This window comes from Bos mutus, chromosome 2 (genome assembly GCF_027580195.1).
Source record: "Bos mutus isolate GX-2022 chromosome 2, NWIPB_WYAK_1.1, whole genome shotgun sequence".
NCBI lineage: Eukaryota > Metazoa > Chordata > Mammalia > Artiodactyla > Bovidae > Bos > Bos mutus.
In genome coordinates, this window is record NC_091618.1 from 44,653,515 (window position 1) to 44,680,994 (window position 27,480).

The following is a 27,480-nucleotide window of genomic DNA, read 5'->3' on the forward strand; positions in this document are numbered from 1 at the left end:
AAGTTTTAAAGCTGATAACTTGTGTTAACCTTTAAAAAGAAAGCTCTTTGGGACTTCCTGGTAGTCCAGAGGCTAAGACCATGCTCTCAAAGCAGAGGACCCAGGTTTGTTCCCTAGTCAGGGAACTAGATCCCACGTGCCACAACTTAAAGATACTGCATACCGCAAATAAGACCCAGGGCAACCAAATAAATAAATAAAAAGAAAGCACTTTGAGTTTAAATTATTTTCTACCAATAACAGAATTTTACTTTTGCCTTATTTCCCATATTTTTTCTTGAGGTTTTTAGGTGCAAATTTTACCTTTGATTCTTGTAGATTAATTTATGACAAACTGTGGTTAAGTTGGGGCTTCCCCAACGGCTCAGAAGGGTTCGAGCCTTCGGTGCGGGGGGGAAGATCCCCAGGAGAAGGGCATGGCTACCCACTGCAGTATTCGTGCCTAGAAAATCCCATGGACTGAGGAGCTACTGTCCATGGGGTCGCAGAGAGTCAGACACTACTGAGCATTCAGGCACAAATGTGCATCTCAGGTCAGTTATTAAATCGTTGACTTAATTCTCTTTACACTTTCAAATAAATTATACAGTACGTGAACGTTTCCCGCGTGCCGCCAGGCGTGATGAGAAGTGCCCGAGGACTCAGGGATGACCAGGGCTCAGAAGCTTCTGTCTCCGCAGGGGTGGCAGCGCAGCGCCCGCAGGTGCAGAAGGGCAGGGAGGCGGCGGGGTCCCGGGCTCAGATAAGGAGCGCAGAATTCCCCCTACTTCCCCACGCCTCGGAGGTCGCCCACTCAAGTACCTTATACCGCTGTTCTAACGATTTGGTGTTTGTCATTTCATTTTATTAGAGGGATTCCGGAAAGGAGGAGCAGAGAGGGTCCCGGAGTTTCTTCAAGAACCAGCTAAGATCTGGGGCCTCCGTGGGTCGGGGTTAGGCGGGAGCCCGAGAGGCGTGAACGCGGAGGACGCCCGGCCGAGGCGCCGAGGGCAGCGCGGCTCCCGCGTGCGCCAGGCCGCAGCGTTTAAATCTCCCGCCTCCCGCGGCTGGAGCCCGACACCTCCACGCTCTGGTGCGGAGGGGCACCGGCTGCGGGAGAGCCCCGGCGGCGGCGGCGGCAGGAACAGGCACCGGGACCGACCCCCGCGCGGCTGAGCGGGACCCGAGGCGGCAGAGGACGTGCGCGTCGCGCCTCCGGCGTCGAGGTGAGTGTCGGCGGCGGCGGCGGCCTCCCCGGGCTCCCATCCTGCGTGGTGGCGGAAGGGCCGTGCCCTTCCCGGCCGACTGGGGCCCGGAGGCCAAACCCTTGGTTCCCATGGCGACGCCCCTGGGTGGCTGCGCCAGCGGGAGGCGCCCGCCACGCGCGCACGCGGTCTCTCGGGGCCTCGCCGGCCTTCCCGGTTCCCTTGGGGACCCCGGTCCCTGTGGCCTCCCTCCCGGACGAGGTCCTGGCCGAGCTCCTTCGGGCTTACTCTGGGCAGATCGGGCTGGCAGTGGTTTTAGGCTTGCCTGCGTCCCCTCGGGACTGAGGGAGTCCCGCCCACGCTCCCCACGGGGAGCGAAGGAGCGCCGGGGCCTGAGGCTTGATTGAGTGATTTCTCTCGAAGGTGGAGGTCACTTCCATTAGAAGCAGATGCTCCCGGCCTTTAGGTGCTTTCCTCCTGACCTCCTTTTTATCTTGTTATTTTCCTGTCGTTATTTTGTAATGGGAATGTCTTCTTTAGAAATTAAATGGCTAGCAATGGGTAAAAACACAACCTAAGTAAAGGCGCGGTTTAAGACGAAGTGCGGCCGGCAGGACCTGCCGAGAGTCCCGGCGCACAAATCCTGCAGCCCGAGGCCTTTATTCCAGCGTCACGGACCGATCCTAGGCGGTCATGGAAACTCGGATCACCTGGTCAGTGCCCAAGTGCTGTCAGCAGTTAAATACCTGATGCTCTGAGAAAGATGGAGAAGGGAGGGGGAAAAAAAATCCATCCTGGCAATTAATCCGCGATGCTGTGGATTTGCCGGTAGAGGGGGTGGGGTTATTTTTCAAGTAATAGATTATCTTGATGCACGGAGCATAAAAGCTATCATAAACTATGGATCACTGTGGAATAGCTTATTGGGAAGATAACGTTTAACCATGATTTGGGGTTTAAGTATGTATTGATTTGGTTCTGACTCAGTTAACGCACTGTAAGGTGATATTCCTTTAATGATCTTCACATCAATATTTATGCAGTAGCCACAGGTGCCCTCATCCTTTAGTAGGAGTTAATTATACTAATAATTTACTGGCCAAATAAACATCATCCAATGGTATGTATATATTTTTTATATGACTAAACTTTCTAGTCGCTTTTGTATTCGTCTTTGCCTGACATATCCAGTATGCTTTGAAATTATGTATTTAATAGTGCAAAATTATTGTACATCTTGACGTTGAAACAGTTATGTGCAAGACATTGTTCTAATTAACAGTAATTAATGTTAGGGTTAGGTGGTTGCTCAGAGATCAGCCAGTCCGAAGTGTAAAAACTGCAAACATTAAGACTGGTGGAAAAACTAGGAAGCCATATTTTTTTTAGAAATATTTATTATAAAGCAATAAAATTTATACCAATGACTGAACTGGGACAAAATATTAAATATCAGATATAAAGCAGTATTGTTTTGTTCTACTGTACTGTCAAACTCTGTCAAATATTTCATTGTGTGGTAGTACATGCTTTATTAAAAATTTTTCCTTTTCCTTTGTTGTTTATCTTTCTCAGTACTCATTGTGCCTCCTTTAAATTTTTAACAACAACAGATGGGGTGTGTGAAAGACTTTTCAGTATGTCTGTGACTGGAAAGATTTCCTCATGTGAACTGGCTTTTGTTGTATAATATCCTTATTCCCCTTTTCCATTGTGTTTTTCTTTCATCTGTTATGTGTTTCCTTTTTTCTGAAGTCAGACTTTTCAAACTTCTGCTCGCATCCAATATTTGCTTTCTATGTAATTCTTTATTGTGTTATTATGATGATGATTTTTTTCCCCTTGTTGATTCATTTGCAAATATCACTTTAGGTTTAAAGTTTTTTAATGCGTAAACTCTTGATTCAGCCGTTATCTGTCCAGGAATTAATTTTATAGTACACTTACATGTATTTTAAATAATACATATATGTTTATTAATTTCAGCATGGTTTGAAATAATAAAATTCTAGAAGCAGTCTAAATATGTGTCAATAATAGACCAGTCAAGTAGATTATAGTACATCCATACAAATGAAATGTTATATATCCATTACAGTTGTATTACAGTTATGTAGAAAATTCCATGTCATATTCTTTTACCCTCAGCACTGGACAGTCTCACTTGTATCCATAATCTAATGTGGCTGAGGAGATGCCTGAGGTCAGGATAAATAATTTAACTTGTAGGTGGTCCTCTTTTTTCGTCTAGATCCTAGTAGCATTCTTTCTTTACCCTTAAAATTCAGCAACATTCCACAGTATATCTTATTCTTGATCATTCTGTATTGATTTTTCCTGGAACACGATGAACCCCTTCAGTTTTCAGCTTTATATTCTTGAATATTTTGGCTTTTCCATATATCTCTTTCTCTGTCCAAGAATATTACTTAGATTAGATCTCAATTGTTTATATTCCAAACCTACACATCATTTTGTTCTGTCTAACCACTTTGTTTAAATCAAACCACCTTTATCTTATAATCTTCATTCTGAATGATCTTCCCAGGTTTGTCATCAGTATTATTAACTTAGTTTTCTGAAGTATCTATTCTACTTGGAATTGTTTCTAATGTAGTTTCGAATTCTCTGGGTTTTTTTTTTTTTTTTTATTTTTTCTTTATATATTTAGCTTCCTTTAGCCCTTACTGAAATAATCTCTTTTATGGAGTTTTGGTCCATTTATCTTCAGGCAGACCAGTGTTTCTTTAAACCTGTTCAGTGAAGCAATTTTTCAGATGTATGTATTTTTCCCCTTTCTTGTGTTATGATCCCTCCTTTTCTTGTGGCTTCTCTGGTGGCTCAGATGGTAAAGTGTCTGCCTGCAGACAGAAATCGGGAAACCCGATTTCGATCCCTGGATTGGGAAGATCCCGTGGAGAAGGAAATGGCAACCCGCTCTAGTACCCTTCCCTGGACAGAGGAGCCTGGTAGGCTGCAGTCCATGGGATCACAAAGAGTTGGACACAACTGAGTGACTTCAGTTTCACTTTCTTTTCCTGTAGTGCTACTTTTTCATGTTATTTATTTTGCATGTTATTGTTGGAAAGAACAGTTCTGTTCTGGCCTGTTTTTTGCCCAAGAGTAGTGGAAGTAGTTTATTATATATCCCTGTACCTTGGAATAACAGTTTCAGAGGCTGCATAGGTGAATAGGTACCTTATTGTGATCTCTTCTTTAATTGGCTTCTTGGGGACAGTTTTTATATGTTCTCTTTAAGCGGCTTCCCTTAGCATGTGTAGTCACTGATTCCAGAGGCAGGTGAATACTGATAAATCTGTGGTTATTCTAGGGTGCTTTTGTCTGCTGTGCAAGGTTCACTGCCAGCTCGTTCTGTTTCTCTGCAGCCATGCCTTGCCTCTTGGCAGGCAGAACTAAAAACACCCTGGCCATTGTAGGGTATAGGGAGCCCAGTACATAATACCTCTCACCTTTTTGTTATCCCTTAAGATTGAAACCAATTCAGATGTGGTCAAGACCTAGGAAGATGGAGATAAACTTTAATATTGAGAGAACTGTTAGAGGATGTGTATCATATCAATGGTCTTTTAATATTTCTGTCCCCTAATCCATACCTGAAATAGCCCGCTCAAGGGAAAGTTTGGGTCTTCATAATAGACACACTTGCCTAAGACTTTTACCTCATTCTGATTAGGTTGCAAGTGGTGGATTAGAGGTTTAAAAAAAGACCTAATTCACTAATTCTCTGGCTTGATAGATTAGCTCTACTCAGTCAAGAAATATGGACCAGTGGTTAATTCACCAGTCAGGTTTCTCACTGTAGGAGAAAAAGGGCAAGAAGCTGGGAATATTTATAGAAAATTGCCCTTTATAGAAACCAGAAGAGCTTAAAAGAAACATTTCCCACCATAAACACAATGATCTCTTCTTCAGTAGTCGTCTTTGCAAGCATATGATAGTAGAGGAAGACAGGCCAAGTAAACTGTCTCCTTAAGTCTGGCTGTGCTTGCACAAGAATTCATGTCTTCAAATTAGTGATTAATCATTGGAATTGTTCTTCAGAACCTACTCAATTTGCCAAAATCGAATCTGCTTCAGATTAGAGGAGATGCTAGTCAGATTTGGACATCCTCTTTAAATCTAATGCAGACTTCATTGTATCTGACATTTATTCATTGGCTTCAGTGCTATCAGTTCAGTTCAGTCGCTCAATCATGTCTGCCTCTTTGCGACCCCATGGACTGCAGTGCACCAGGCTTCCCTGTCCATCTCCAACTCCTGGAGCTTGCTCAAACTCATCAAGTTGGTGATGCCACCCAACCATCTCATCCTCTGTTCCCTTCTCCTCCCTTCAGTCTTACCCAGCATCAGGATCTTTTCAGTGAGTCAGTTCTTTACATCAGGTGGCCAAACTATTGAAGCTTCAGCTTTAGCACCAGTCCTTCCAATGAATATTCAGGACTGGTTTCCTTTAGGATTGACCGGTTTGATCTCCTTGCAGTCCTAGGGACTCTCAACAGTCTTCTCCAACACCACAGTGCAAAAGCATCAATTCTGCACTCAGCTTTCTTTATCGTCCAACTCTCACATCCATACATGACTACTGGAAAAGTCATAGCTTTGACTATATGGACCTTTGTTGGCAAAATAATGTCTCTGCTTTTTAATATGTTGTCTAGGTTGGTCATAGCTTTTCTTCCAAGGAGCAAGCGTCTTTTAATTTCATGGCTGCAGTCACCATCTGCAGTGATTTCAGAGCCCAAGAAAATTAATAAAGTCTGTCACTATTTCCATTGTATCCTCATCTATTTGCCATGAAATGATGGGACCGGATGCCATGATCTTTGTTTGTTGAATGTTGAGTTTTAAGTCAGCTTTTTCACTCTCCTCTTTAACTTTCATCAAGAGGCTGTTTAGTTCCTCTTCACTTTCTTCCATAAGGGTGGTATCATCTGCATATCTGAGGTTATTGATATATCTCCCAGCAGTCTTGATTCAGCTTGTGGTTCATCCAGCCCAGCATTTCACATGATGTACTCTGCATAGAAGTTAAATAAGCAGGGTGACAATATACAGACTTGACATACTCCTTTCCCAGTTTGGAACCAGTCCATTGTTCCAAGTCCTGTACCAACTGTTGGCTTCTTGACCTGCAAACAGGTTTCTCAGGAGGCAGGTCAGGTGGTCTGGTATAACCATCTCTTAAACAATTTTCTACACTTTGTTGTGATCCACCCAGTCAGAGGCTTTGTCATAGTCAATAAAGCAGAAGTAGATGTTTTTCTGGAATTCTCTTGCTCTTCTATTATCCAGTGGATGTTAGCAATTTGATCTCTGGTTCCTCTGCCTTTTCTAAATCCAGCTTGAACCTCTGGAAGTTCTTGGTTCACGTACTGCTGAAGCTTAGCGTGGAGAATTTTGAGCATTATTTTGCTAGTGTGAGATGGGTGTAATTGTGCAGTAGTTTGAACATTCTTTGGCATTGCCTTTCTTTGAGATTGGAATGAAAACTGACCTTTTCCAGTCCTGTGGCCACTGCTGAGTTTTCCAAATTTGCTGGCATATTGAGTGCAGCACTTTCACAGCATCATCTTTTAGGATTTGAAATAGCTCAGCTGGAATTCCATCACCTCTTTATGCTTTGTAAGGCCAACTTAACTTCACACTCCAGGATGTCTGGCTCTAGGTGAATGATCACACCATCATGGTTATCTGGGTCATTAAGATCTTTTCTGTATAGTTCTTCTGTGTATTCTTGCCACTTCTTCTTAATATCTTCTGCTTCTGTTAGGTCCATACCATTTCTGTCCTTTATTTTGCCCATCTTTGTATGATATGTTCCCTTGGTAGTTCTAATTTTCTTGAAGCGATCTCTAGTCCTTACCATTCTATTGTTTTTCTCTATTTCTTTGCACTGATCGCTGAGGAAGGCTTTCTTCTCTCTCCTTGCTATTCTTTGGAACTCTGCATTCAGATGGCTATATCTTTCCTTTTCTCCTTTACCTTTCACTTCTCTTCTTTTCAGCTATTTGTAAGGCCTCTTCAGACAACAATTTTGCCTTTCTTCATTTCTTTTTTTCTTGGAGATGGTCTTGATTACCACCTCCTGTACAATGTCATGAACTTCCATCCATAGTTCTTCAGGCAGTCTATCAGACCTAATCCCTTGAATCTATTTGTCACTTCTATTGTATAATCGTAAGGGATTTGTAAGCACTGAATGATCGGTGCTATGAAATGTGGTAATTTTTTTCTCATTGGGAACCTGATTTAATGAATAGAGGGATTTTTAAATTTTATTTGTAATTGAGATATAGTTCATGTAGAGTATTATATGTTGCAAGTGTACAATAATTTTTTAAAGTTATATACCACTTATAGTTATTTTAAAACATTGGCTATATTCCCTGTGATGTACAATATACCCTTGCAGTTTATTTTATGCATAGTAGTTTGTACATCTTAATCTCCTACCTCTATTTCCCCCTCCCCTCTTCCCTGTCTTCACTGGTAACCACTAGTTTTTTTTCTCTATATCTGAGTCTGTTTCCTTTTTGTTGTATTTTAAATTCCAGTTATAGGTGATACCATACAGTATTTGTATTTCTCTGACTTATTTTGCTTAGCAAAATAACCTCCAAGTCCATCCATATTGTTGCCAATGACAAAGTTCATTCTTTATTATGGTTGAATATTATTCCATTGTATGTATATATACCATATCTTATTTATCCATTTGTCTATTGATGGACATTTAGTAAGTGGAAGTAGAAGTGGTAGTTGCTCAGTCATGTCCAACTCTTTCTGACCCCATGAACTGTAGCCTGCCAGGTTCCTCTGTCCATGGAATTCTCCAGCCAAGAATACTGGAGTGGGTTGCCATTCCCTTCTCCAGGGATTGAACCCGGGTCTCCGACATTGCAGGCAGATTATTTACTTTCTGAGCCTTCAGGGACGCCCTGGACACTTAAGTTGCTTCCATATCTTGGCAACTGTGAACAGTGGTGCTACGAACATTGGGATACATGTCTCTTTTCAAATTAGTGTTATTTTTTTCTGATATATACACCCAGGAGTGAAATTGCTGGGTCATAAGGTAGTTCTATTTTTAGTGTTTTTGAGAAACTGCCATACTGTTTTCGACAATGACTGTACCAGTTTATCTTCTTACCAACAATGTACAAGGGTTCTTGTTCTCCACATCTTCCCCCGTACTTTTTGTATGTATTCTTTTTTTATGGAAACTTTTCTGATAGGTGTGAGGTGATATTGTGGAATTTTAATTTGCATTTCCCTGCTGTTTAACCGTGTTGAGTATCTTTTCATTAGCCTGTTGGTCATCTGTATGTCTTCTTTGAAAAAATGTCTATTCAGGTTTTCTGCCTTTTTAAAACAAAATTTATTTCTTTTCTTGGCTGTGCTGGGTCTTAGTTGTGGCACATGGGATTGTCAATCTTTGTTATGGCCTGAGAGATCTGTTGTTGTGACAGGAGAACTCTTAGTTGCAGCATGTACGATCTAGTTCCCTGACCGGGGATGGAACCTGGGTGACCTGCATTGGGAGTGCAGAGTCTTAGCCACTGGACCCCAGGGAAATCTCCTTCTGCCTAATTTTAAGGTAAAGAAAATAAAAGCAGGAATAAACAGGTGGGACCTAATTAGATTTAAACGCTTTGTATGGCAAAGGAAACAAACGAAATGAGAAGACAACCTACTGGTTGGAAGAAAGTAGTCTCTCCAGGGAAAGGAACGATACAGACATGTGCTCATTCGCTCATCTTTTAAATCATTGCTCATCCAAAAGGATAAACATATTTTTCTTTCATTTGTGCTTTAGTTACAAACGTGATTAAATAACATTTTTGTGTATGTTACACAAAACATTGGGCTTTTGAAATCCTTTTGTGAATTGCCTATTCTTGTTTCACCCTTATTCTTAAATTAGTTTATCTTTTCACTATTGAGTTATGAATTCTCTAATTTAAAAATACTTTTTCTTCTTTATATCTCACTTTACCCAGTTATTTCTTTTCCAGATTTACTTATGGCCCATTTTGTTATATGAATTAGGATTTTTTTTTACAATATCTTACATGATTTCTGTGCCTGGTTCCACCTAAGTTTTCTGGCCCCAGACATTCATCTATATTTTCACATGTCACTGTTACAATATTTTAACATTTAAATTTTGAACCATCCTTACACTGACTGAGAATAAAACACTTTTTTCCTCCAAATAGACAGTTAATTATCCTAACAATATTTATTGAATAATATATCACTTTCCTAGTGATTTGAAATGCTACATTCACTGTAGTGAGCTAAATGTGATCCCCAAAGATAAAAAGTCCTAATTCCTGGACTCTGTGTATATGTTACCTTATATGGTAAAATTTTTACAGATGTGGTTAGGATTAGATTGTGTGAAGGATCTTGAGATTATTCTGGATTGCCTGGGAGGGTCCTGAGAACCATCATAAGTGTCCTCAATTTTTAGAGAGACAGAGGGAGATTAAACACATACAGAGAGGAGAAGGTGATGTGAAGATAGAGGCAGGTTGGAGTTACGTTGCTATTGGCCGTGGGCTACCAGCAGCCACCAGAAGGTGGAAGAGGGAAGACAGTGTTCTTCCCTAGAGTCGCACAGTAAGTACAGGGTTGCTGAGACCTTAGTTCCAGATTTCTGGCCTCTAGAACTGAGATGGCAAATTTCTGTTGTTTTAAGCCATCAAGTTTGTGGTAATTTGTTACAGGAGCCCTAGGAAATTAACATATAGACCATATACTACATTCTTTTTATTTTTTTTTAAATCTCTTTGTATATTTCTTTTCATTTGTTTCCACTGTTTTATGGTTCTAGTATCAGTGCCATTCTGTTTTAATTAGTAAAATTCACATTCAGGCTTATTTTTTCATAATTATTATTTTGTTAAAGTTGTACATGTCCATAATGTTTAAAAGTCAAGTGTTAAAAGGATTATAATGTATAAAAGCAGTTCTCCCATTCCTGCTCCAGTTCCAATCTCCAGTGTCTCATACCTTCACCTCTGTGTTTTTGCTGGTATTTTCTAAATCACCAGAGAAGGCAATGGCACCCCACTCCAGTACTCTTGCCTGGAAAATCCCATGGACGGAGGAGCCTGGTAGGCTGTGGTCCATGGGGTCGCTAAGAGTCAGACACGACTGAGCGACTTCACTTTCACTTTTCACTTTCATGCATTGGAGAAGGAAATGGCACCCCGCTCCAGTGTTCTTGCCTGGAGAATCCCAGGGATGGGGGAGCCTGGTGGGCTGCCGTCTATGGGCTCGCACAGAGTCGGACACGACTGAAGTGACTTACCTTACCTTTTCTAAATCACATGTTTATATGCTACATTTTGATTTATTAATTTAAAACATTATCTACTTACTTTCTATATGGCAGATGAGGACTAGCTCTCCTTCATCACCACAATCCCCTTTTGTTCTTCCCCAGTATAGCTGTATTATAATTTTATTAAACCAAGTAAGTGTTTATGTTACTGTGAACTAACAAGTGTCTTTAAAACTTAGTCAAAAAATATTACTGAGATCAATTTCAAAGCACATACTGCCTGTGCTTTCTTCTAGAAGTTTTATGGTTTGGGGTCTTGTATTTAAGTCTTTAATCCATTAAAAAAATTTTTTTTATCATTGGGAAAGTAGTCCAGTTTGATTTTTTTGCACATAGCTGTCCAGTTTTCCCAAAGCCGTTTATTGAAGAGGCTCTCTTTTCCCCACTGTATATTCTTGCCTCCTTTGTCATAGATTAATTACCAGTGTAGGTGTGGGTTCATTTCTGAGCTCTCTGTTTTGTTTCATTGATCTATGTATCTGTTTTAGTGGCGATACCATACTGCTTTGATGACTTTAGCTTTGTCGTATAGTTCGAAATCAAGCAGCATGATCCCTCCAACTTTGTTCTTTCTCAAGACTGTTTTGGCTATTCAGAGTCTTTTGTGTTTCCATACAGATTTAGAATTATTTGTTCTAGTTCTGTGACAAATGCCATTGGTATTTTGTTAGGATTGCATTGACTCTGTAGATTTCCTTGAGTAGTATGATCTTTTTAATAGTATTAATTCTTCTGGTCCATGAGCACAGTTTATCTTTCCATCTTTTTGGGTAGTCTTCAGTTATTTTCATCATCATTCTACAGTTTTCTTAGTACAGGATTTTTACCTCCTTAGATTTATTTCTCTGTATTTTATTCTTTTTGACATGACTGTAAGTGGGATTGTTCTTAATTTCTCCTTCAGATAGTTCATTATTAGCATATGGAAATACAACAGATTTCTGCATATTAATTTTGTATCCTTCAACTTTACCAAATTCATTAATAGTTTTCTCATGGTATATTTAGGATTTTCTATGAATAATATCATGTTACCTGCAAATAGTGACAGTGTGAGGTTGTTGGCAGGAGAGAGGAATAGGAGCTCCCTTAAAAATAATGTGTATGTGATAGTCTTTGTAATAACTATTTTAACTCCTCTGACTTTTTATTTGGCCATGCCACACAGCTTATGGGATCTTAGTTCCCCATCCAGGGACTGAACCCAGCAAAAGTAGTGAAAGCACTGAGCCCTAACCACTAGGCAGCCAGGGAATTCTCTGACTTCTCAGATATTTTTATGGAGTTAAACTAGTTCTGATGCATTTCAGATAAGTAAAATTGCTACATAAAAGTATAAGTACTTAATATATAACAATAAATGAATGGCTCTTACTTTGGATAAAGGCTGCTGGTGTTAAATAGTAATCACTTCCTCAGTTCAGTCGCTCAGTCATGTCAGACTCTTTGCGACCCCATGACTGCAGCATGCCAGGCCTCCCTCTGTCCATCACCAATTCCCAGAGCTTACTCAAACTCATGTCCCTAGAGTCGGTGATACCATCCAACCATCTCATCTCCTGTCACCCCCTTCTCCTCCCACCTTCAATCTTTCCCAGCATCAGGATCTTTTCCAATGAGTCAGCTCTTCGAATCAGGTGGCCAAATTATTGGAGTTTCAGCTTTAGCATCAGTCCTTCCAATGAGTATTCAGGACTTATTTCCTTTAGGATGGACTGATTGGATTTCCTTGCAGTCCAAGAGACTCTCAAGAGTCTTCTCCAACCCCACAGTCCAAAAGCATCAGTTCTTCAGCACTCAGCTTTCTTTATAATTCAACTCTCATATCCATACATGACTACTGGAAAGACCATTGCTTTGACTAGATGGACCTTTGTTGGCAAAGTAATATCTCTGCTTTTTAATATGCTGTCTAGATTGGTCATAGCTTTTCTTCCAAGGAGCAATCATCTGTTAATTTCATGGCTGCAGTCACCATCTGCAGTGATTTCGGAGCCCAGGAAAATAAAGTCTGTCACTGTTTCCATTGTTTCCTCATATATTTGCCATGAAGTGATGGGACCAGATGTCGTGATCTTAGTTTTCTGAATATTGAGTTTTAAAGCCAACTTTTTCACTCTCCTCTTTCACTTTCATCAAGAGGCTGTTTAGTTCCTCTTTGCTTTCTGCCATAAGGGTGGTGTCATCTGCATATCTGAGGTTATTGATATTTCTCCCAGCAATCTTAATTCCAGCTTGTACTTCATCCAGCCCAGCATTTCACATGATGTACTCTGCATATAAGTTAAATAAGCAGGGTGACAATATACAGCAGTAAATTTTAAAAAAACAAAAGCAAAAACGTTGATAATCAAGTAAATGTTTTTCATAAGAGTGCTACAATAGCTAGTTGTACATGTTAATTGTAGCAAACTTGGAAACTGCAGAAAACTGTCATCTGTTATCCCACTGCAGAGAAAACCTTTGTTGACATTTTGGAGTGTTTTCTGTCAGTTTTGCCTTCACTCAAGTTGAATTTACTAGTAAACTCTGAATCTTTCGGGAAATGCTGATTGTGTTTGTAAGAAAATTCATGGCTTCAGAGCCAGAGTAATCAAGAATACTACATTAATATTAAACAGCAAACTTGGCTAATGTATTTCCTTAATTGCATCAAACAGTGATGTTATATTTAGTTAAGTCTTCACAGATTATTTTTCTCCAGGGGATTTCAGAGCTTCAGTTTGCATATTACCATCAGTCTGTTTCGCTTGTTTCTTAGTGATTACACAGTAATGAAATAAGTAAGGTGAGTACAGAACTACCTCTAAAGAGAATACTGATTTGTTTTATTCTAATATTTGTATTCCACATCCAGGAGATAGCTGCAAATACAGATTTAAATATTATATAGTGCAAAAATGAATAAAGTGGTCTACAAGGTGACTGTGTTCAAGTAAAAAATACTGTACACTTTCTGGAAATAAAGGAGATTATAGACTTCCTGGCAGTCCAGTGGTTAGGACTCTTGTGTGTCCACTGCATGAGGCACAGGTTTGATTCCTGATCAGGCAAGATCCTGAATGCCCTGTGGTGAAGTCAGAAAAAGAAAAATAAAGGAGATTTCTAGTTTAGATGGCATAGTAAGTTTTGCATCAAACTCATAGTAATTATAAAAAATAAAACAAACCCAGAAAATTTATCTTGGCTAGATTATAAGATAAACATGGACTAGAAACAGAACAGAAGGACAAAGCGGTGAGTGGACGGAAACAAATGCACTGAGCTCCTAATACACAATGAGGTCCTTGTTTCTGGGGATTCAGTTTCTGCAGCTTGGTAGAAATGAAGTGTTTCACCTGCAGTGGTCCTTCAGTAACCTGAATACACCAAAGGTATTTCAGATAGCACTGTATCAGGGGCCCTAAAATATCAGTAGAAGACACTGTGGAAGTAGAAACCCTGAAAGTTAAGTGGAGACAACTAAGGATTATAGATAATCACTAGATAAGGATGATTAACCAGAGAGGAAGAAAGAAAAAAGTAAAGATTATATACTCACAATAAGCTTGTAGAATTCAGCCAATATTTGGAATTCAGTCAATATTTGGAACATAAATTTACTCCAGGTAAAAAGTCTAAGAGTTCTATATATTTAGAGTGCTAAAGAGAAAAATTATGGAATGATGTTATTAAAAAGGATACAAAATTAGAATATTCAGTTCAGTTTAGTCACTCAGTCGTGTCCGACTCTTTGCAGCCCCATAAATCGAAGGACACCAGGCCTCCCTGTCCATCACCAACTCCTATAGTTCACTCAAACTCATGTCCCTCGAGTCGGTGATGCCATCCAGCCATCTCATCCTCTGTCGGCCCCTTCTCCTCCTGCCCCCAATCCCTCCTAGCGTCAGAGTCTTTTCCAATGAATTAGAATATTAAAAAAAAGAACCAATTAAAAATACAATTCTGTCCAGGCTAGAGTTCATTCCACCTACTGAGGTTGTTTTTTTTTTTTTTAATCCAGTGACTTTTTCTTTTTTAATGTCCATGATTTCTAATTGGCTCTCATTAGAATATTAAAAAGAGTCAATTAGAAATCTTGAACATTAAAAAAGAAAAAGTCACTGGATTGAAAAAAAAAAAAAAAAAAACCTCAGTAGGTGGAATGAACTCTAGCCTGGACAGAATTGAAAAGAGAATTTTTAAACTGGAAGGTTTATAAACTGGAAGGTTGTACTAAAGAACTTGTCCAAAATATAGGACAGAAAAACAGATATAAAAATGAACTATTTTTATCCAAAACATAGGACATATCAAGAATAACACCCAATAGAAGATTCAGATAAAAAGAAGAAATTATGGCTGAAAAGGAATATTTGAAGGGAGTACAGCTTAAAACTTTCTAGAGCGAAAGATTAAAATATGAACCTCCATAATGAAAAAAAAATCTACATAAATGCATCTTAGACAACCTCAGGACATCACAGATTAAAACACTTTTTCAAATATTCAAAGAGAAAAAGGAGGGGCAGTAGAGCCCAGACCCATTGACTACAATAGATGAACTAAGGTGTAGGGATTCTGTCTTCAAAGAGTTAAGGAACACTAAGAAATGTTATGGAGAAGGCAATGGTACCCCACTCCAATACTCTTGCCTGGAAAATCTCATAGACGGAGGAGCCCAGTAGGCTGCAGTCCATGGGGTCGCTAAGAGTCAGACATGACTGAGCGACTTCACTTTCACTTTTCACTTTCATGCATTGGAGAGGGAAATGGCAACCCATTCCAGTGTTCTTGCCTGGAGAATCCCAGGGACGGGGGAGCCTGGTGGGCTGCCGTCTGTGGGGTCGCACAGAGTCGGACACGACTGAAGCATCTTAGCAGCAGCAGCAGCAAGAAATGTTAATATAATGGAAACAGCAAAAGAGATGGATACATAGCAACATATATAGCACTTAAAGTACTGAGTGAAAAAAACCCTGAAAAATCAGAAATGAAATCTACAGCACAATATCATTTGTGGAGATTAGCATATGTATATAACATTTTCTAAGAACGCAGTCAAATAAAAAGGCACACATCAAACACATTAGAATGATTGTGAGGGGAGATAGATATGAGGAAGGGGTTAAAAAGGAATGTACAAGTAAATGAAGAAACAAAAGAATGAGTCTTGCATGGATCGATAATGATAGCTTTAAAAAAGAAAATAAAGGAAAGTTGTTGCCAGCCTTATATTTTTTATAAACAATTAAACTGTCATTTATGAATGAAGGCAAAATAGAGTTTCACAGGTACCAAAACAGAGAATTTCTCCCCACAGGATTCACTAAATGAACTTTTAAAGTATTGTCCTATATAAGAGGAAAGAAGGAAAGTATAGGATAAAAGAAATCTTCCACTTCCCATATGGGGAAGCCTTCCATAAACCGAATTACCTGACTGGTTGGTAAATTTGTTTAGTCTTGATGCTCAGTTAGGAGGACCAGTTACCTCACACTAAACTATATTCACAAACTTTGCTATTATCTGTAAAAAAAAAAACAAAAAAAATATATTTTGGCCTCCAGATACTATACTATATTATTTGTTTAACTAGTTTAGAATAATTCAGGGAAAAGTTATACCATTTTTTGGGGTCCCCTCAAAGATCCCACAATTTCATGTAATGATGAGAACATCAGGAAATAAAAATGTGGAGTTTAGTAAAGTAAAATATACAGATAGAAAGAGCTTTGCTGAGACTAGGAGATGTGCTATTTATAAAAGCATCTAAAGACCAAAAATACTTAGGAATAAATTAAAAGCAATAAACTTATACTAAAATAACTTCAGAACACTGCTGAGAGAAATCAAAGAAGACCTAAATAAATGGAGATAAATGCTATATTCATGAGTTGAAAGACTCAAAAATTATTAAGATGCCAATCCTTCACAAATTGATCTGTAGATTCAGTGCCATCCCAATCTAAATCTTAGAATTCTACATCTCAATAGTAAAAAAAAAAAAAAAAAAAAGGACTACCCAATTTAAACATGGGCAAAAGACTTAAAACAGTGGAGCATTTACAGAAGGCCAATTGGCACCTGAAAAAGTGTTCACTACCGTCAGTCATCAGAAAAAGATGCATTAAAGCCATAAGGAAATACCAATACACAACTAGAACAGATAAAACTAAGAAGTCTGCCAACATTAAGTGTTACTGAGATTGTGGAACAATTGTAACTCTCACACATTGCTAATGGGAATGTAAAATGACAGTTTTTTATAAAATGTACACCAATCCTTTGACAGAAAAATCCATTTATAGGTTTTATCAAAGAGAAGTGAAACGTTTGTCCATGAAAAGACTTGTTTAGGCATGTTCATAGCAGATTTATTTACAATTAATTCCAAGTTGAAAGTTAAAACATACTGTTAATATTGATACAATGGATTACTGTTCAGTGATAAGAAAGAACAAAGTAGGAAAGGAGAACTAAAGGTGCAAAAAGCAAAACATCACTTACGATAGGTTAGGCATTCACTGGAAAAGGATACAAGGGAAATTTCTGGGGTGCTGGAAATGTTCTGTAACATAATATCTTTTTGTCAAAAGTATATAGCTAAAAATTGTACATTTCAATGTATGGAAGTATTACCAAAAGGAATCATATAATGGTGATGATGATGAAAACGATTATGGAGTAAGGTGGTAGGGAAGACATATAAATGACAAAAAATGACAGAATGGTGACTGAGCTACCATTTTACTGTTGTCCGTGTGTGTTAAACTATAAAACTTTTGAAGAAATTAAGAAAAAAGACAAGTCTTATGTTTATTCAGACATTTATCAATTCCAGTCATCTCTTTACTGTAGATCCAAATTACTACTGTAATTTCCCTTTAGAATTGTTTAGCATTTCTAAAAGTCCCCAGCCATGAATTGTCTCAGTTCTTTATCTGATAATGTCTTTATTTTGATTTCATTTTTAAAGGACAGTTTCAATAGAGAGTTATGAGTTGATAGTTTTTCTTTCTTTCTTTCAACACCTTAAATTTATCTTTCCGTTACAGTCTGGGCTTTGTTGTTTTCCTTGAGAACTTGCATCTCATTTATGTATTTGTCCCCCTTTATGTAATACACCATTTTTCTCTGCTTCAAGATAGTTTTTCTCTTTGGATTTAAGCAGTTTATCTAGGATGTGCCTGTTTGTGGTTTTCATTGTGTTAATCTAACTCAGCCCCCCAGTGGCAAGCAGATTTAGCAGTGCCCTCTGTCAAAAACAGCTTCCCTGGTAGCTCAGATGGTAAAGAATCTGTAGTGCAGGAGACTCGGGATTGATCCCTGGGTCAGGAAGATCCCCTGGAGAAAGAAATGGCTACCCACTCCAGTAGTCTTACCTGGAAAATTCCATGTACAGAGGAACCTGACGGGCTACAGTCAGGGTTGCAGAGTCAGACTTGGCTGAGCAACTAACACTTCATTTCTATAAAAAACCACAGATGTGCAGATCTCACCTTTCTCAGATTTACCCACCCAGACACTGTGTTCCCTTTGCCAGGGAATGTGTGCTCTCTGCAGGCAGGATAGATTTCAAACAGGAAAGGGAGGACTAAGTTGATCACTCTGAAATCCAATCAAGTCGGGAAGATCCTCTGGAGAAGGAAATGGCAACCCACTCCAGTATTCTTGCTTGTAGAATCCCATGGACAAAGGAGCCTGGCTGGCTGCAGTCCATCGTGTTGCAAGAGTCGGACATGACTTGGCATCTAAACCACCACCAATCAGATAAGTTACTCTTTGTCTCCTATGAAGAAACTAGTAAGGGAATGGAAACAGGCCAGACATACACTTTATTTTTCAGGCATATACTTTTGAGCTATATTAGCACGTGAGTTGGGGTAGGGAAGAGAGGTTCTCTTCTGATACTGTGAAGACTTGTACTCTTCACTGATTTTGCCTAAGCCTGCATCCCTAGTGGCTCAGTTCAGTTCAGTTCAGTCTCGTCCTACTCTTTGCGATCCCATGAACTGCAGCACGCCAGGCCTCCCTGTCCATCACCAACTCCCGGAGTCTATCTAAACCCATGTCCATTGAGTCGGTGATGCCATCCAACCATCTCATTCTCTGTCGTCCCCGTCTCCTCCTGCCCTTAATCTTTCCCAGCATCAGGGTCTTTTCAAATGAGTCAGCTCTTCGCATCAGGTGGCCAAAGTATTGGGAGTTTCCACTTTGAAATCAGTCCTACCAATTAACACCCAGGACTGATCTCCATTAGGATGGACTGGTTGGATCTCCTTGCAGTCCAAGGGTCTCTCAAGAGTCTTCTCCAACACCACAGTTCAAAAGCATCAATTCTTTGGCACTCAGGTTTCTTTCTAGTCCAACTCTCACATCCATACATGACCACTGGAAAAACCATAGCCTTGACTAGACAGACCTTTGTTGACAAAGTAATGTCTCTGCTTTTTAATATGCTGTCTAGGTTGGTCATAACTTTCCTTCCAAGGAGTAAGCGTCTTTTAATTTCATAGCTGCAGTCACCATCTACAGTGATTTTGGAGCCCAGAAAAATAAAGTCAGCCACTGTTTCCACTGTTTCCCCATCTATTTCCCATGAAGTGATGGAACCGGATGCCATGATCTTAGTTTTCTGAATGTTGAGCTTTAAGCCAACTTCTTCACTCTCCTCATTCACTTTCTTTTTTTTTTTTTTTTTTTTTTTTTAAAGGCGATGTAGGCCCCATGACCAGCTGAGGGTCTGACCATCCCCACCCACGTCACCCCTGCAGAAGTACGGAGGACTTGCCGGGCTGACCTCCTCATTCACTTTCATCAAGAGGCTTTTGAGTTCCTCTTCACTTTCTGCCATAAGGGTGGTGTCATCTGCATATCTGAGGTTATTGATATTTCTCTCAGCAGTCTTGATTCCAGCTTGTGCTTCATCCAGCCCAGTATTTCTCATCATGTACTCTGCGTGTAAGTTAAATAAGCAGGGTGACAATATACAGCCTTGATGTACTCCTTTTCCTATTTGGAACCAGTCTGTTGTTCCATGCCCAGTTCTAACTGTTGCTTACTGACCTGCATGCAGGTTTCTGAAGAGGCTGGTCATGTGGTCTGGTATTCCCATCTCTTTCAGAATTTTCCACAGTTTGTTGTGAACCACACAGTCAAAGGCTTTGGCATAGTCAGTAAAGCAGAAGTAGATGTTTTTCTGGAACTCTCTTGCTTTTTCAATGATCCAGTGGATGTTGGCAATTTGATCTCTTGTTCCTCTGCCTTTTCTAAAACCAGCTTGAACATCTGGAAGTTCACGGTTCACGTATTGCTGAAGCCTGGCTTGGAGAGTTTTGAGCATTACTTTACTAGCATGTGAGATGAGTGCAGTTGTCCTGTAGTTTGAGCATTCTTTGGCATTGCCTTTCTTGGCTCAGTGGTAAAGAATTCGCCTGCCAACGCAGGAGACTCAGGTTCGATCCCTGGGTTGGGAAGATCCCCGGGAAAGAAAATGACAATCCACTCCAGTATTCTTGCCTCAGAAATCTCATGGACAGAGGAGCCTGGCAGGCTACAGTCCATGGGGTGGGTTGCAAAGGGTCAGATCCAGCTTAGCAACTAAACAGCAAGAACAAAACATCAGTGTAGTTGAAGAAACCAGCAGTTTGTCATACGACTGGATTGACCATCACACTGATGGGATGGGAAAACTAATTGAAAACCATCAAGAGCAACTAAAGACAGGCAGAAAATGAAGGGGAAAAATGAACTGCTAGTTTTCCCTCAAGACTAGTGTCAGACAATGTAGTGCTTATATCAAGTCCATTATCCCTCCATACTGCTTTCTATCCCAAATCATGTCCAGCCAAGTTACCAGCATAGCACACGAGAGGTTGTGCAGTTAGATGATGACTGATCTCTCTGTCCAGAAATCCAGTAGGATACACGAAGGAGAATATCCAGCAAGTATCTGGAAGAGTGGCTACCTGTGGACTTTATATTTTTGTCCTTGTTCCATATAATGCTTTTATGTAAACCTACTTTGTCTGATATTAATGCGGCCATCATCCCCGCTTTCATTGTGTTTGCACTATATTTACCTGGTATGTCTTAACTAATACTTGTCTCTGTCATCTTATTTTAGGTGGATCCTGAGTAGCATGTAGTTGGATATAGTATTTTTTTTATGATTTGAGATTAAAGAATCTATTTAAGAGGAAACTTGCATTTATTATACTAAACAGTATAATTGTTCTTATTCTGTGATCTTTGTTTGCACTGTTTATGTTGCCTTACTCCTGTTTTTTCAATCTTCTTTTGCTTTTGCTAGTTTTTCTTGTTGCCTTGTTTTGCTCCTAGTAATTTAGAAATTAGACACCCTATTTTTATTTGATTAGTAATTACTTCAAAATAAAAGGAAAGGAAACTTCTATTTCTTTCCCAACATTAAGAATACATTAGTCATCTGTTGATTCCCCTCAAAATGAGTCACACACTTTAGTACCTCCTTTTGTTCCTACCTCCCACCATTGATTGGAATCACTTGGGCTTTTAAAACTATTATTATTATTTCTTTTTTTTTTTCACATTTCATTAAGGAACACTTCACATGTGCATTTCCTAAATGTAGCCCTGTTAGCCTTGTTAAGAACAATTACTTAGACCATTAATTTTTAAGTTTACAAATGGTTACAGTTTTCACCTCTATTTCTTTTACAACATGTCTCCCTTATACTTAAGATCTTTATTTTTTTAATTTATTGGATGCTAAAATATTCCTTTAAGTGACTTTTAAAGAAGAATATATATCTGAATCTTTGCATAGCTGAGGATATATAATAAATGTGTTTTCTTCTGAAATAGCAGTTAATCCATAGCAAGTTTTCCTGAGGAAATAATAGCAGGATGCAGAGATGTGTGTATAAGTTCATTTGTCAGTATTTTTACAAAAGCAAAAATTAGAAACTAAGAAGTGTCTGCAAGTAGACACTTGGTTGAACAAAAAATTATTGCCAGTCGTTATTGGAAAATCATAACAGTTGATCATTTTGTTACCTAATTATTATGTCATTAATCTCTCAGCCTGTTATTTATGCAAGTTATAATTAAAATATAAATTTAGACCATACAAAGTAAACAGTGTGTTTAGCTATTAACATTAATACTCTATTTAGTATCTGTTTCAGTTTTTCAACTAAATATTGGCTAAATGGATACTTATTATTGAAAATATATTTAAAGAAATTTAATTTTAGTCTGTTTCTTGTAGTCACTCCATGGATTTTTTTGGGCAGCACAGATCAGAAGATAACCAGTCAGTAGTCAGTAGAATGCAGAAGAAATACTGGAAAACCAAACAGGTCTTCATCAAAGCAACCGGAAAGAAGGAGGATGAGCACGTGGTGGCATCTGATGCTGAACTGGATGCTAAACTTGAGGTAAATTCTTATAAGGATTCAGCGTTTTGCATATAACTTGTTGTTATTTGGGACTACTAGGGGGACTATGACAAGTTTCACACTGAAGAGCTGACCTGGATACATGTAGAATTTGATAATAGAATAGTTGTATCTATTTGTTGATCAGATCTTCTGGATAAGCAAGCCATAGCAAATTGTGCATTGGCAGAGCTGGAGTCCATAGTAGGTAGACCATGAACTAGATAATTTCTCTGGCACTAGTGTGATACTTTGTGTGCTATGTAAGTGAATTAGTTATGTTCTAATGGGACCATATACTCATTATGTATCATGTCACTAGTATTTTGTACTACTTTTATCTGAAGTCTATACCTCACTGACATAGTGATAATTATAGATTACTGAGATCAAATAGTGAGTGAGGATTTTACAAGTTGGAGTTTTTGTTTCTCTTATTAAGGATGGAGTTTAAAGTATGTCATAATGTATTTTTGGCTGTTTTTTATTTTAAATAAAAGAAATAATTACCATGAAACAACTTTAAACCTATATGTAAACTTATACTTTTAAGTAATCAAGCTAATTAGAAGAAAGGTCTCATGTATATTAATGAAGTCTGAATTTTTTAATGCAGATTTGCCAATTCCATGTGTATATCCTAATTTAGGTAACCTTTTACAAACATTTCTAGCCAGAGGCTCTGTTATGCTTAAAAATATAATGATTTGTTGGGATTCTTAAAAATATAGGTCTAATAATTATAGGTCTAATAAATAAATATAGGTCTAAAAAATATAGGTCTAATAAAATGTCTTAATTTACTAAGTAATTTTTTCTATAATTCTGATCACTGCCATAACAAATATGAAAATAAAAATTATTTCTATTTAGCCAGATTTTACTATTTGTGTTAAAAAGTATTCTTCTTAGGATTGAGTGACAAATTGTGAAAAAAAAATGAAGGGGCTTTATTATAAGTAATATGTTTTATCACTAAGGGAACTCTTCACTACCCATTCATGTATTCCCACAGAAGTAGATTTTTTGTGTTTTATTTCCCATTGATAGGTAATCTGTGGGTGACATTTTATATTCAGTGTTATTTTTGTCCATTAGAGAATTATTTGGAATCACCCAAGAACTTTCTCCCACAATTGTATTATCTTTTTTAAGAATGAGAAATATTTTCAAGTATATATATGCATCAAGTATGTACTTAGATTATCATGTTGTACACTTTAAATATATTACAATTTTATACCTCACTAAAACAGAAAAATATTTTTGTTGTAAAAATGAAAAGCAATAGCATATGTATCTTTCAAGGACCCATGGGGGGAAATCAACTGTAATTGCTTCACCATAGTGTTAATGGAACTATTATTTTTGTATTCTTTTCTAATCTTCCACATGGACTTACAGCAGCTCTGGCTTCCCTGGTAGCTCAGATGGTAAAGAATCTTCCTGTGATGCAGGAGACCCAAGTTTGATCCCTGGGTTGGAAAGATCCCCTAGGGAAGGAAATGGCAACCCCACTCCAGTATTCTTGCCTGGAGAATTCCATGGACAGAGGAGCCTGGTGGCTACAGTCCTTGGGGTTGCAAAGAGTTGGACACAACTGAGCAAGTTAACACACACACAAATACATATACCAAGTGCAATTCAAACATACTTAAACTTATGTGGAAAATTGATAGTCACTCCTGCATTTAGAATTTAGTATCTGTTATCAGTCTTCCTTTGGCCTGATCAAACATCAAAATAAAAGCAAAACTGCTATAGAGATGGGCTTCCCTGGTGGCTCAGGCAGTAAAGAATCCACCTACAATGCAGGAGACCCCTGCATTGTTTGATTCCTGGGTCAGGAAGATCCCCTGGAGAAGGGATAGGCTTCCCACTCCAGTATTCTTGGGCTCCCCTGGTGGCTTAGCTGGTAAAGAATCCACCTGCATTGGGGGAGACCTGGGTTCAATCCCTGGGTTGGGAAGATCCCCTGAAGAAGGGAAAGGCCACCTACTCCAGTATTCTGGCCTGGAGAATTCCATGGACTGTCCATGGGGTCACAAAGAGTCAGACACAACTGAGCAACTTTCACTTTCACTTTCTCTGGTGGCTCAGTCAGTAAAGAATCCACCTACAATTCGAGAGACCTGAGTTCGATCCCTGGGTTGGGAAGATCCCCTGGAGGAGGGCATGGCAACCCACTCCAGTTTTCTTGCCTGGAGAATCCATGCACAGAGGAGCCTGGCTGTAGTCCACGGGGTCACAAAGAGTTGGACATGACTGAGCCACTAAGTTTGAAATGGGAGTCTATTAGATATTTTATTTTTTTGTTAGCTATTGGCAGCAGTGGTAATGAAGGGATTAATATTCATGGAAAATTCTAAACAAAAATAATCTGAAGGTAATTTATTTTTGTTGTTATAACAACATTATTTAATTTTTATGGTAAATTCATTGACCTATTTTTCTTAGACCAATATTGGAGAAAAGCCAGACTCTAAGTTACTTAATATTGTCTAAAACTATCTATACTCTTTTCATCAGTGGTAGACAGTATTTAATGTACATTTTTAAATTGCTATTTAGATAGTTTGGAGCTGAGGGGAGGACAAACTCCACAGTCATAAATTTTTATTAGTTTCCATGTATTTATTATCATTTTTTCCAACTCTAATGGGAGAAAGCTAAATGTGCTTTCTACATCTGAAATAAAACCAAAACTGAAGTATATCACAGTCAAGGAAAATAGACAATACCTATGAGAAAATGTTTTGCTTTTGAAGTGTTTTTTTATATTTTGTATTTGCCTATGGTTCTTTAAATTGTCCTAATAAAATTTATATTTCAAAGGTTTTTCACTCCATTCAAGAGACATGTACTGAACTTCTGAAGATAGTTGAGAAATATCAGCTAAGACTCAATGGTATGAAATCATAGATATCTATCCACCAACAATTCCTGCTTAAAATAAATATTCATTTGCATTTTTGAAGATGAAAGATTTAATGTAAAAATAGTAATTTACTGAACTATTTTGGAATCGTTTCTTATGACAAAAATGAATATTTACAGTGATCTACCCTGAAATCCCCCAGCATGCTCAATTCATCAAATCCTCTGACACAGATTGATTTTGCTGAGTTTAGTTTTCCTTCCCAGAGTCTTAAGTGGATTTTTTTCCATCATTTAAAAGCTCTCTTTCTCCACCCCTACTTGCTCTAGCAGTTACCCTTCATTCCTCTGCTCCTTTCACAGGAAATTTTGATGTAATTATCTGTACACACAGTCTCTATTCCTTCTCCTTCTCTTCTCTTCTGCTCACCCGGTCAAGTTTTCATCCCCTTCACTCCACCAAATCACTCTTGTCACAGTCATGAAGAACTTAATTCTGGGACCAGTTCTCAGTCGTTGTCACATTATTTAACACAGTTGATTTTCCCTCCTCCTTGAGACACTGTACTCTCTTCACTTGGCTTCCAGGTACCAGCATTCCTGGATTTCTTCTTAATGGTCGTTCCTTCTCAGTATCCTGTAACTGCTGGAACCTCCTCTCTTCTTCACCTCTTCTGGTTAGAACTCAATCTTTGAATCTCTCCTCCTGCCTTATTTACAGTTCCCTACTGGGCATGGCCACCTCTCTGATCCTGGTTTCTTCCCTGGTCTCATCTCCTAAAACTCTCTCCTTCTGAGCCATTAATCTCCTCTACAGTAGTCTTATCTGCATACCTAATCCTCTTTAGGTATTTGGTCAAGTGTCATCTTATTAGTGAGTCCTTCTGACTCCCATATCTGAAATGAAATATACCCCTCTTTCTCATCAATCTCTGTCTACTTAACAATAGCACTTAACAGTATTCAATGTTCTGTATATTTTATCTGTTGTTTTTCTTACCACCACTAGAATATGCTCTCCTTAAGGATAGAAACTTGTGTGTTTATTTCTGTATCTCCTAGCCTTGAAACAGTGTCTAGCATATAGTCCATGTGCAGTGCATATTTGCTCAATGAATGATTTCTTTGTGCAGCAATGTAAATTAGTATCAAAAGTTGATAATGAAAGTTCATATATTGTCCATTAAGGCAAGAAATCCATTATAGCATGATAATTTTTTTAGTGCCTGCCATGTGTAAAACTATGTATTTTTCCCCAGGAAACAGTTGGAGAAACAACTTTCTGTAATAAAATAAGAGACAAAGAATAGTATGTAATTGAATTCAGGATTGTGATGCAGACATGCCTCTGAATTCTCTTGGAGTTAAAAATAACTGTATTAGAGAGATTGGCAGCTACTTAGATGGGAATGGAAGTAAAACTCAAAGGGTTTATAGAAGTTGAATATGTGGGGAAAAAAGGGAGTCAGAGTCAAGGGAATAAAGTTGAAGGGTGAGAAGCATGACAGAAGAGTTTGTAATGGAGAATAATAGGGTGATATACGAGCAAAGGAAGGTTCCAGTCGGATTGCTAAGGACCTTAAATATTTTACCAAGCAGTAAAATGGACCAAGGGAGTCATTGAATCAAGCAGTCATTGGACCAAGGGAGTTCTGTGATAGAAATGGAAATGTAAAGAAACACTGGCCAGTTTGTGCATCCTGCATTTTGTCCTAGAATCACCAGATCATTTAGCACGCTGGTAGAGCATTTCAGGGAAGCCTGAAGACAGGGAAGCCTGGTGTGCTAAAGTCCATGGGGTCGCAAAGAGTCGGACACAACTGAGTGAACAACAATAAAGAGAAAGTATATGATAAAATCTATATCTGTACATCTCCTTATCCTGAAATGTTCCAGTTCAGTTCAGTCGCTCAGTCGTGTCCAACTCTCTGCGACCTCATGGACTATAGCACACCAGGCTTCCCTGTCCTTCACCATCTCCCATAGCTTGCTCAAACTCATGTGCATTGAGTCGGTGATGCCGTCCAACCATTTCATCCTCTGTCGTCCCTTTCTCCTCTTGCCTTCAATCTTTCCCAGCATCAGGGTCTTTTCTAATGAGTCAGCTCTTCACGTCAGGTGGCCAAAGTACTGGAGCTTCAGCATCAGTCTTTCCAATGAATATTCAGAACCAATTTCCTTTACAATTGACTGATTTGATCTCCTTTCAGTCCAAGGCACTCTCAAGAATCTTCTCCAACACAACAGTCAAAAGCATCAATCCTTTGTCGCTCAGCCTTCTTTATGGTCCAACTCTCACATCCATACATGACTACTGGAAAAACCATAGCTATGACTAGACGGATCTTTGTTGGCAAAGTAATGTCTCTGTTTTTTAATATGCTGTCTAGGTTTGTCATAGCTTTCTCTTTAAGATTGTATATAACTGTGTGATTTCTTGAAGACTATTTGGTTAATAGATCTTCTGTTGAGACTAACATCAGACCATTGCATAGATTCTTCCAGCACTGTAAACCTTTATGAGAATCTCTTGACTGGGGAAGGACACATAGGAGTAGGGTCTCGGTGGGTTTTGGCATCAGGTCTCAGCACCAAATCAGCGCAGACTCAGCTTCATCTCCTTCCCTTTCTGCACTGATAAGAG

At 38.8% G+C, this 27,480-nt stretch overlaps 1 protein-coding gene across 1 annotated transcript in view; it reads left to right on the forward strand.

Moving 5' to 3' along the window:
* The first annotated feature begins 1,397 nt into the window (after window positions 1-1,397).
* The window catches only part of ICA1L (islet cell autoantigen 1 like), a 58,018-nt gene continuing 31,935 nt past the window's right edge, over window positions 1,398-27,480 (forward strand). Inside the window, exons 1-3 of the mRNA XM_005904257.2 lie at window positions 1,398-1,897; window positions 21,791-21,959; window positions 24,795-24,867. Of these exons, the coding sequence (XP_005904319.2) occupies window positions 1,878-1,897; window positions 21,791-21,959; window positions 24,795-24,867 (262 nt within the window). The 5' untranslated portion in view covers window positions 1,398-1,877. The remainder of the gene's footprint in view (window positions 1,898-21,790; window positions 21,960-24,794; window positions 24,868-27,480) is intronic.